This window comes from Maylandia zebra, linkage group LG5, assembly GCF_041146795.1.
Source record: "Maylandia zebra isolate NMK-2024a linkage group LG5, Mzebra_GT3a, whole genome shotgun sequence".
Lineage (NCBI taxonomy): Eukaryota > Metazoa > Chordata > Actinopteri > Cichliformes > Cichlidae > Maylandia > Maylandia zebra.
Genome location: NC_135171.1, coordinates 30938593 through 30950194, shown reverse-complemented (window position 1 = coordinate 30950194; position 11602 = coordinate 30938593). Strand labels below are relative to the sequence as shown.

Here is an 11602-nt window from a genome sequence, read left to right as displayed (position 1 = left end):
ATTTATATGGATGCTTTGTCAGAATCCTTACTGATGCTAGATTCTGTCTATCATGGAGCACTGATTCAATATAAAGGCTTGTACTATTCACTGTATGCTGTATGCTCAGGTTGAGCGGTCTTCTTTGTCATGTTATAGCCCTAGCCACTGAATTGTTGTTATTTATAAGGCTATTCACATAAAACAGCACACATTTGCTGCCTTCTTACTTACTGGCTTGCATTCATCAACTCAATTTATCAAATGAGCATTCAGCTTTGCAGCTCCTTGCTCCTGGGATCAGCTGCAGAATCAACTAAAATTTCAGGAACTGCCCTCACTAAATGAATTGAATTAATTAAACGAAGTCACTTCAGGCTGCAGATGTTTTCCTTGAATATGTTTAACTTTTTTTCTGGCATTATAGAATTACTTTTACTAAAGCATGTGTTTTTGTTATTATTTAAGTTTCTAAAGTTTGTTTGTTTCTGTGTTTCATTCTTGTCTCACATTCTTCGCATCTATACATACAAATTATTATTATTTTATCTTATTGATCCCTTATGTGTTGATTTAATTGATGTTACTTACGCACGTGAATATTTTTTGCAGTGCAAAACCATCCACAGGAGGGCAAAAGCCACTTTATTTTTACTGTAGTGAGGATACGAGGGAGGAAATAAAGCGGATTTGAACGCAGCCAAAAATTTCCCGGGAAACGATACGACGTAATAAACCCTGCCCCTCCATCGCGCTCAGACAAAAGATGCGTTCGCTTTATTCTGCGGCTCGACCCTAGCTGTTTTTATTAAGGTCATCACACAACAGGACGAGCGGTCGTTCTGCTCCTTGTCTTAAAGCGAACACACCGTGCTTTAAGTTCCCTCCTCTTTCAGGCAAATACACCAATGAGAAAGCAAAACCTCAGCCGTCTCTCTTGAATATTCATGATTTTTCGCGGGCTTTGAGTGTCACATGGTCCTTTCGCGCGAAAAGCGACTCACTGTAGGAAGAAGAATAAGTAGCTTTTGAAGCAGCAGCAAGACAGAAACGCAGCGATGGCGGTGAGTAAACTCATTAAAAACAGGAGCAGTGCTCTAATGGGAGGGCTCAGCTTGTAGGCAGAGGCGCATTAATCTATACGAAGCAGTTTTTACCAGTCAGCTTTAGTTTTTCTGGGAAAATAAACTTTGTTCATTCGTCGAGTCACAACAATGACAGAGAGCGTCATCAAGAGTTGATGTAGAGCTTCATTCTTTGCCAGATATCAGAATTAAAAATATACGTTATGAAGTTTTTAACTGCGCGTGTTTTGCTAAGAACCGTTTTTCACCTTCGTAGACTGGACCCAAAACCCGTTGTTGTTTTTTTGTTCCTTCGCTGTAAAAAGGAGACCTGCCATGTGGTCAGTTAGCTTGTTTTTGCATCTGTAAACCGTCTCAAGTAACAACCGAGGAATAATAAAACTTTTTTGAATCTTTACACCCCTTGCATGAGTCCTTACATCTGGAATAATTGATTATAGTTTACTTACAAGCCATGTTGAGCTTTAAATGATTGGTTTCAATCAAGTAAAGAATCATTAAAAGATCATTAAAATACACTGTCCTGTAATACTTAAGCTATTAAATTACATTTTGCTTCTAATGTTGGCTCGCCACATTCTTAAGTGTAATAAACATGTCTTACAGTCCTACTTTTAAAGATCTATGGTCTTTAAGAAGTCACACAGCCCCATGAGTTTTTCTTCCCTTCTTAGATAAAACTAACTACTAAAAGTTACCAGTTAAAAAATATTTTAAAAAAATTTCAAATTGATGTACATCAAAACTACTTGAAGACAATAATCCTTTGACAGCAGTGGCACAATGTACCAAATGTATTAAAATGTTCTGCCCTCATCACCATCTCTACCTACTGTCTTTCTTGCTGCTGCCATCTACCGAAAACAAAATGCAAAAAAACCTGAATCTGCTAGAAGAAAAATAAAATAAAAACGCAGACTAAAATTAAATGCTGTATGTGAACAGTGGAAGCTGTAGACAATGTCAGGTTACTTTTGGCAGTAAAAATAAGAATAATTTATTTGTTCTGAATTCGTGTTGTTGACAGGATTCCTCAGAGTCATACCACATGGCCACCAGCCCCAGCCGAGCCTCCAGGAGGGGAGACCTGACCTCCAGCCCCGGACGAGACTTGCCGCCCTTCGAGGATGAGTCGGAGGGGCTGCTGGGAGATGGACCCTTGCCTGGGGAGGAGGAAGAAGATGGAGAGGAACTGATTGGAGATGGAATGGAGAGGTGAGCGTGGATTTAAAATGGCCTTAAAGCTATGAACTCTGTGGGGTGTTTTTTTTTTTTTTTTTTTTTTAGGGCTTCATAACAACTCTGTCTCTGTTCAGGGATTACCGTGCCATTCCGGAGCTGGATCAGTACGAGGCAGAGGGTTTGGACCTCGATGATGAGGAGCTGTCAGAGCTGTCGCCAGGAGCCCGAGCGGCCGCTGAGGAGGCCATGAGGAGGAGGGACAGGCAACAGGGAGCCAGGGGGCGCGTGAGGCCAGGATTGCTCTACGGTGAGGCTTGAGTGTGTGGATATTTGTCAGGGTGGTGATGGGTAGGCTATGATTAATTCTTTCATTTTGTTGGCTTCCAGACAGCGAAGATGAGGATGACGAGCGCCCGGCTGCTCGGCGAAGACGGCTGGCTGAGCGGGCAGCAGAAGGCGATGGCGAGGAAGAGGAAATGATTGAGAGCATTGAGAATCTGGAGGACATGAAGGTTTGTGATGACATTGGAGATGAGCTAGCACACAGAAGTTTTTCAGGTCCGGCTGTTTGGGACGTCTTTGTAACGTTTTCACATGCTCTGCAGGGCCACACAGTGAGGGAGTGGGTGTCCATGGCGGCACCGCGGCTGGAAATCTACAACCGCTTCAAGAACTTCCTGCGCACACACGTGGATGAAAACGGCCGCAACGTCTTCAAGGAGAAGATCAGCGACATGTGTAAAGGTAGTGCAGTTTTCAGTAAACTTTAATGTGTGGAAAAATACAATTGTTGGCTGATTTTTGGCAATGTTTGAATGAATCAATCTGAACCTGTAATCCAGAGAACAAGGAGAGCCTGGTAGTAAACTACGAGGACCTCGCAGCCAGGGAGCACGTCCTGGCTTACTTCCTACCAGAAGCTCCAGCTGAGATGCTGAAGGTTAGTGAACTTGTCATCTTGCTTAATGTCCTTTACTGTGCCTTTTGTTCATGCATTTATATTTAACTTTAGCGGATATTAAATGCTGTGAAAGTTAAATGTGAGTGTCCTTCAATTATTTTCTCCGGTGCGTGTCTGATTGTTCTTTGCCAGATTTTTGATGAAGCTGCTAAAGAAGTTGTGCTTGCCATGTACCCAAAATATGATCGCATTGCCTACGAGATCCATGTCCGCATCTGCAACCTGCCTCTGGTCGAGGAGATCCGATCACTCAGGTAACACTTCAGTTTTTACCCAACAGGTATTTTCAACTTGAAGGAATAATTCACAGTAGTAATGAAACTAAGGCGAGACCTCCACATTAGTCTTGGCGAGGCACATCTGTGGCTCTTCCAAAAAGGGCCGTCTATATATATGAAGGAGCTACTTAGGTGAAGCTTTCTGCTCTTTACCAACTGTTTTCTTCTTCTGTTGTCCTCTTCAGGCAGCTCCACCTGAACCAGCTCATCCGGACCAGCGGCGTGGTGAGCAGCTGCACCGGCGTCCTGCCTCAGCTCGGCATGGTCAAGTACAACTGTAACAAGTGTAACTTCGTGCTAGGGCCCTTCTTCCAGTCCCAGAACCAGGAGGTGAAGCCGGGTTCCTGTCCGGAGTGTCAATCCCAGGGACCGTTTGAGATCAACATGGAGGAGGTGAGGGGAGGGCCGGGCTGGCTGATGGTTGGTTGTGAAAGTTGTAGTTTGTCTGCCGGGTCTGTGCCCAGTCTGAGGATTTAAAATTACTGCCTCCTTCCTGCAGACGGTGTACCAGAACTACCAGAGGATCACCATCCAGGAAAGTCCCGGTAAGGTGGCTGCAGGTCGACTCCCTCGCTCCAAAGATGCCATCCTCCTGGCCGACCTTGTGGATAGCTGCAAGCCTGGAGATGAGATTGTGAGTCTGTGTAAAGAAAATAAAATTGTCATATTTGAGGCAGGGAGGGTTGAAATTGATCAGAAAAGTAGAAATTAAAGACATTTGAGGCTAGATGGAAATAAACGTTTAGTCACATTTGCAGAAACATTAGGGTCGAGAAAGAGTTCATGCTGTGTTGCAAAACTAAATCAGTTTCATACACATGTAATTTTCAATGTATATTAAGGACTTAGAATATTCACAATCTGTTGTTTTAAAGTGATGCATGTTTTTCTGCTTATCAGGAGCTGACTGGGATCTACCACAACAACTACGATGGCTCTCTGAACATGGCGAATGGTTTCCCGGTGTTTGCCACAGTGATCCTGGCTAACCACATCACCCGCAGAGACGAGGGGGTCGCCGTGGCCGAGCTGACTGACGAAGACATCAAAGCCATTGTTGCTCTGTCTAAGGACGAACGTATCGGAGAGAGGGTGAGTAATCTGATACAAATAGTAAAAATGGAGAAAGGATGTTATTTCGGCTCTAAGGAAATAAAACAGATCACCCAAAAAGTAAAAATTCAATTGTAAATGGATGATGTCGTCTTTTAAAATGATCTTCTGATTGTAATTTGAAGTTTGAAATTTGAAATCTCTAGATTTATTAATTGAAATCTCTAGATTAATCTCTAAAAATTTAGATTTTTATGAAAGCTCAAGTCTCTAATGTTAAACGGCAAAGAATATTTAGAAAACAGTCTAGAAATAAAACCAACTTTTAAAACAAAACATCCATCCATCCATCCATTCACTTCCAAAACAAAGATTTAAAAAATCCTGTTGAATTTAATAAGTCCTTCCTATTTGTTTTAGATGATTCAATGCTAACTTACAGCTCAGTGTCATGAATGAAAATCAATCCCAGTTAGGCAAAAAAAAGATTGACGCAGATGGTCCACTTTGGCGACCCCTAAAGGGAGCAGAGGGTTAGGGTTAGAAAACAGACACTTATCTGTTAATTGTTTTTAGGAGTGTGACCACTGTGGCTGGTGTTGCCGGTTTCCCCAGCTAACTGCTCTATTATTATTATTATTATTATTATTATTATTATTATTATTATTATTATTATTATTAAAAACATGATGAACTGACTGTGATAGCAGATCTGCACTGGTCCAACCACTGCAGTGCAAATGTTTTGGTAACTCCTTTTTACTGTCTGCAGATCTTTGCCAGCATGGCGCCATCTATCTACGGGCATGAGGACATCAAGAGAGCGCTCGCCCTGTCGCTGTTTGGAGGGGAGCCCAAAAATCCAGGTAAAGCCTCTCATCTCTGAATTCGAAAGAATAACAGTGGATCAGTTTGTCCTCCCTTTAACTCTCCCCTTCTTCTCAATTCTTTCTTTTCCAGGTGGGAAGCATAAGGTGCGTGGGGACATCAACGCGCTGCTGTGCGGAGACCCAGGAACCGCCAAGTCCCAGTTCCTCAAGTACGTTTCAACACACAGTCGATGTTGTCAGTGGCTAAAGTTAATTAATTGATGGAAAAAAATAAAGGCCTGAAGTTTACATATGCAGGGCTGTATTTTGTGTCTCTTGACCGCAACTGTGCAACAGAGGTAAAATGTTGATGAAGAAATCTGTTGGGGGAGTAAAAGGATTGTTTCAGAAGATGCGCTAACGTGTTTCCATCTGCAGGTACGTAGAGAAGGTCGCGAGCCGTGCGGTGTTCACCACAGGTCAGGGGGCCTCCGCCGTTGGTTTGACCGCTTATGTTCAGAGACACCCAGTGAGCCGTGAGTGGACGCTCGAGGCGGGAGCGCTGGTGCTGGCCGACCGTGGAGTCTGTCTGATCGATGAGTTCGATAAGGTGAGCTGAATCCACGTATCCAGATTGGTGGGCACCCCCTCCTTCTCTTAAAAAAATAAAAATAAAAATGTGCATGTACCTGACTTTGTGTCCTCCCAGATGAACGATGCAGACAGAACGAGTATCCACGAGGCCATGGAGCAGCAGAGCATCTCCATCTCCAAAGCTGGCATCGTCACCTCGCTGCAGGCCAGATGCACAGTCATTGCTGCTGCCAACCCCATCGGTACGTAGCAGTCATATTTATTAGCTCAGTATGTTGGAGATGGATTCATTTTAAATGCTGATTAAGCTATTTTTGGCAGTTGGTTATAATCTGAGCTACTCTTACAAGGATGCATAAAATAAATGGACACGTGCATGCAGCTTTTATGAATATATTAAAAAGTGAGCGTTGGATATAAGTCAGTGAAGTCTGAGAACAGGCCTTTTGTAATTAGTCCAAAGGAAGTGTGAGAGAGGCCTTTCAAGAGCAACATCATATCTCTTGTTTCCTGGCAGGTGGCAGATATGACCCCTCCCTGACTTTTGCTGAGAACGTGGATCTGACGGAGCCCATCGTGTCGCGTTTTGACGTGTTGTGTGTTGTTCGAGACACCATCGATCCCGTCCAGGTAGATGCAAACACACCTGATGCTGAGCTGCTGTGGGACACTGTATTTCTTTAGCTCAAACTACAACTGAACTGGGATAATCATCTGTCTTCACCTGCTCTGGTGAAACTGACTAGTACTTCCAAATATTTAACTGAGAGGATTTATTATGTTTGTCATGCACCTCTTCCTCCTCATCTCCTGAACTGACGTCTGGGCTCTAACACACGAAAACATGCTTGTTTATTCCCAATATTGTTGCAATAACTGATTACCTCCTCTCTGATGTAAATTTCACTGTGGCTCTTCTGTTCTTCAGGATGAGATGCTGGCGCGCTTCGTGGTCGGTTCCCACATCAAGCATCACCCTAGCAGCAAGGAGGGGGGAGTGGCATTGGAGGAGGTGGTTCTGCCCAACTCATCCGACGTGCCACCGATTCCACAGGAGCTCCTGAGGAAGTACATCATCTATGCTAAAGAGCGGGTACAAACACATGCCACACAGATCCTCACTCAGGTTTATTTGTTTCTCTCTGGCTGGAATATCATAATTATGTAATCAGCCTGAAAGCTTGCGAAATGAGGTAGCTGTTGTTTTACATTATACGTTGTTTTTGTTTTTTTGTGTTACAAGTTTTGTCCAAACAAGATTTATTTTAACAAACAGTAAATAAATTATAAGAATTTGTAGGTAGGTGGGTGTATTGCAGCAAATTAAAGCTAAAGAAAATTGAAGGTAAAGTTTGTATTTTTTGTGTCTGAAGGTTCACCCGAAACTGAACCAGATGGACCAGGACAAGGTGGCTCGCATCTACAGTGACCTCCGTAAAGAGTCAATGGTGAGTCTGAAAAACTCCTCCCACTTTATCTCTCATTTACACATAAACATGTTTTTGAAATCCAGGGAGAGTAACTGAATTCGTCAAACCACTAAGAAAGAAAAGCGTGTGAGAACATGTGCTATACTCAAATTTGTTTCTCAGAGTCATCAAACTATTCATCTGTGACTGTGGAAATAACCCACTCTGGTTTGGTGTCACAGGCCACAGGCAGCATCCCCATCACGGTTCGTCACATTGAGTCCATGATCCGCATGGCGGAGGCTCACGCCAAAATGCACCTGAGGGACTATGTACTGGAGGACGACGTCAACATGGCCATCAGGGTCATGCTGGAGAGCTTCATCGACACACAGAAGTTCAGCGTGATGAGGAGCATGAGGAAGGTTTGTGGATGTTTTCTGTTGGCCTCAAACATTAAAATGCTTCTTCTCAAAGGCGAACGATGGACACATTTTTAGATTCAGTAAGACTTGTAGTTTAATTCAGTTTTACATGCAGAAAAGGCTTTGAAGTAAATCCAGTAATGTCTGAAAGCAGGGGCAGCTTTTTAGCTAACTTGAGGTAGTTTATTGGTACCAGGTTGCCAAAGGGCAGATGTATTAAGGCTAAACTAAGAACAGATTATTGATGTTTAGCAGCAGGTTTTCACCAACTTTGTAAATGTATTTATTATACATGTACTATACATGCAAACAGCCACTTTCTCTTTTAAAACCCTATAAATTTATGAAAAATCAACAAAATGAAGTGTCTATGGAGCGTGTATGAAGTGTATGTGATTCTTCCTGATTGTGTTTACTGACCTCATCTAATATTTTTGTCTGCTCAGACGTTCGCCCGCTATCTGGCCTTCCGCAGAGACAACAACGAGCTGCTGCTCTTCATCCTCAAACAGCTGGTGGCCGAGCAGGTCGCCTACCAGAGGAACAGATACGGAGTCCAGAACGACACCATCGAGATCCCAGAAAAAGATCTTCAGGATAAGGTACTGAGAGACACACACACACTTTAAATTTATTGTCCTCCTAGTCGTAAATACTCTTTTATCTTAGAAACTCACACTAAGGTCATTATAATAGGATGTAGTAGGGTAGGTGTAGGGAAATCCTTTCATCAGAGCAGTCAGACCTCCAGTGTGTAATGCTCAGTTGAACTTCAAAAAAATCAAATAGTAAAATGTGAGCAAGCTGGTGAATCCATTCAAAAGTGTGTTGGTTCCTGGAGGTCTTAAATTGATCACATATTTAATGAAAATGAACACAATCCTGAACCTGCCTGACTCTCCTGCTCCTCCCCCTCCAGGCGAGACAGATAAACATCCACAACCTGTCGGCCTTCTACGACAGCGACCTGTTCCACTCCAACAAGTTCAGCCACGACGGCAAGAAGAAACTGATACTGCAGCAGTTTTAAGAAGCCTTCCAACCTCACTCCTCTTCTTACACCTCCTACATTATGAGCTCTTACTTCGGTTTTGGTCATACTGGATTCAGGACTCTTAATTTTGGCTCTGAACTGATTGGAGGTGACTGAAGAGCAGCCGCTGTTGAAGGACTGTTATAAAAAGGATCATCTGATAAGGAAGATTTGACTCTGAAGGCAGCAGCTGATGACCACACTGTTTCTGATGGATTGATACCGGTGGTGACTGTAAATTATTTTAGATAAGCAATTCGTCAACAATAAATAAACTGCATGAATAATAAAAATAAAAAAAAGAGAAAAGGAACATGTTTATTCTGTGCTGGGGGTCGCTGCATCTGCCTTCAGGGGGGGTTGATTGTAAATAAATGTACATGTTAATGTGGCGCCGTTTATTGTTTTGCGTAACGTTATCTGAATGCGTTGTTACATTGTCCAAACTCACTGACTTTGTATTTCAGACCTTGTTGCTCTTTCTCGGAGGTTTGTGCTCTCATCAGGAAGTTAATGTAGCTTGAACTGAAACCTCCATGCTTCATAAGTCTGGTTAAAATAAACTAGTGCTTGATGATGTCACTGTTTGCTTCATGATGGATTGCAGCTCTGTTTTGATTTCAAAAATGTATTTCATCAGTTACTGGTCTCTGCTCTGACTTTTCTCCATGTAATTTAAAATCATCTAAAATGCACTGAGTGAAACGAGCGCCTCAACATTTTAGTTGAACTTGCAGATTGAGAGAGGTGCAAATTTTCTACACTTGTTATAAATGCATTGCCAAATTCTACCTTGTATGGATGAAAAGACCCAGAGCCTGTTGACGGGTGACTTTAATCTACAGTAGTAACATCAGAAGTTTGCAAGCGGTGTACATGATTCTAGTTAAACAAGCCTGATGACAACAACTGCAGCAAATTAAAGACAAGTTATCCTGGGAGTGTAAAATCAAAAGAGGGAACATATGATGAAAAGATATAATAAATTGCAGTGTTAACTGTGGGAGAGGGAATAGTGCGACTCCCACTAAATAACTTGCACTATTTCTTTGTTTACGTTGAGATTTAACATTGGTTATCTTATCCAGCAGAGCAGCCTGAGCCCTGTGCCAAAGACCAAGTTCAGTTACCTGGGGTATCTCTCTAGTAACTGGATTCACTTACCCTAACATAAACAGGCACGTGGAGCTCAAATCTGAATCTGACCAATCACATACGTTGACCCACTATTGATCATATCATTGATTTATCACATGAGCAAAGGTGTGAAGAAAGGTGTGCATGACCATCACTAGGAGTTGAGGGTGAAAACACTGAAATCTTGCCCCATCCCATCATGTAACCTACTGAGCTCACCTGAGGTAAGGTGAGAAACATCAAGACAAACAAACATAAAGAGGGAAATGTGGCATGCGGCGAGTGCTACGCTGTGGGCTCTTGCTGAATGAAGCTAGGACAGCCACTGATGTTTCTTCATTAGTGACAGTTTTCTTGCATCCACATTTTGGCAAATCCAACACTGAACCAGTTTCACGAAATTTAGCAAGCAGTTTGCTAACTGTAGGATGGGAGATGGGTGGTTTCGTAGGGTGTCTTGCATTGAAATCTGCTGCAATGACCCGGTTACTGCGTTCACCAGATATCAACACAATTTCGATCCGCTCCTCACGTGTTAACCTGTTCGACATGTCAGTGGCTGTGAACAAAGAGAAACTTGTAAATAACTCATGAAAGAATACAGTTACGTTGAAACCAAGCACATCATTGTTTTTCTTGTGACATTACCAATAAGTTTGATGTGTCACATGGCAACAAAAGTTGTATCCAAGATGGCCGACTTCTAAATGGCCGCCATGGTCACCACCCATCTTGAGGAGTTTGCCCCTGTCACTACCCGATCCGTACCGGAAACCCGATCGGTACCCGGCATGCGCGAGAGGAAGTGACGTAAGAATTGCGCATGCCGGGTACCGATCGGGTTTCCGGTATGGATCAGGTAGCGACAGCCCCCTCACATGGCCACATTGAAAAGCCTCGGATACGTAAGCGTAGAGTTTGCCTCCCAGGCAAAAGAAAAATAGAGCTATATCACGTTATAACGTGAAAAGTATATTGTTAGAACAATAAACTTTTCATGTTATAACGTGATATAGCTCTATTTTTCTTTTGCCTGGGTGGCAAGCTCTACGCTTACGTACTCGGATGAGCTTGCCTCATCCTACAAGTTGTGCCTCCATCTCTTGTGTCCAGGTCAGACGCTGCACTGCTGTGCTGCTCCACATTTTCTCTTTCATTTCTGTTTGTGCGTGAGCAGTGTGAGAGGCTGCGTTGAGGGGCGACAGGATTTCAAACAGGTTTGATTATCTTGCGACCATACGATTGATGATTGGGAGCTGGTCGTGAGGTGTTAACTGCTTTTCGTTACCCCATGTATACTACACGATGCACGACACACGATTAAGGCAAAACACGGGCCGATACCCAAAACGGTTGCGCGACTGAAAAATCGGCTCAAAATGGGCCAAAAATCGCACAGTGTATGGCCAGCTTTTGGAGGCTAGCTCCAAACAAATATCTGCAGCTTGGCAGTGTATACAGCACAATAAGCCCCGACCTAATTCTTTTGAAAACCATACATCTTTCCACAGGTCTCCACTTCATCAGACATCACCTAGACACAGAGCTGGATGAGGCCAGCACAAACAGCGGCCTATTCGACGAAGATGATGGATCCATGGGGTCAGGAAAACCAGAAGCAGGGGAGCTGAAGAGGTACCTTTCATGTCCATTCACT

At 43.1% G+C, this 11602-nt stretch overlaps 1 protein-coding gene across 1 annotated transcript; it reads left to right on the top strand.

Annotated features, from left to right (window-relative positions):
• The first annotated feature begins 901 nt into the window (after positions 1 to 901).
• On the top strand, positions 902 to 9385 carry mcm2 (minichromosome maintenance complex component 2). The gene is made up of 20 exons (XM_004547366.4): positions 902 to 1043; positions 2092 to 2279; positions 2381 to 2553; positions 2634 to 2758; positions 2852 to 2990; positions 3089 to 3186; positions 3340 to 3461; positions 3671 to 3878; positions 3985 to 4119; positions 4386 to 4577; positions 5311 to 5404; positions 5499 to 5577; positions 5786 to 5957; positions 6057 to 6183; positions 6459 to 6571; positions 6870 to 7034; positions 7315 to 7389; positions 7593 to 7775; positions 8222 to 8377; positions 8695 to 9385. Exons 1-20 carry the CDS (start codon positions 1038 to 1040, stop codon positions 8803 to 8805), a joined length of 2661 nt encoding a protein of 886 aa, XP_004547423.1. The 5' UTR covers positions 902 to 1037; the 3' UTR covers positions 8806 to 9385.
• The last annotated feature ends 2217 nt before the right edge of the window (positions 9386 to 11602 follow it).

Bases quoted from the DNA above. Each gene is read 5' to 3' on its own strand.
- mcm2 (XM_004547366.4), top strand. The intron at 4,578-5,310 runs GTGAGTAATCTG...TACTGTCTGCAG, and splicing joins ACGAACGTATCGGAGAGAGG to ATCTTTGCCAGCATGGCGCC. The intron at 6,184-6,458 runs GTACGTAGCAGT...GTTTCCTGGCAG, and splicing joins TGCTGCTGCCAACCCCATCG to GTGGCAGATATGACCCCTCC.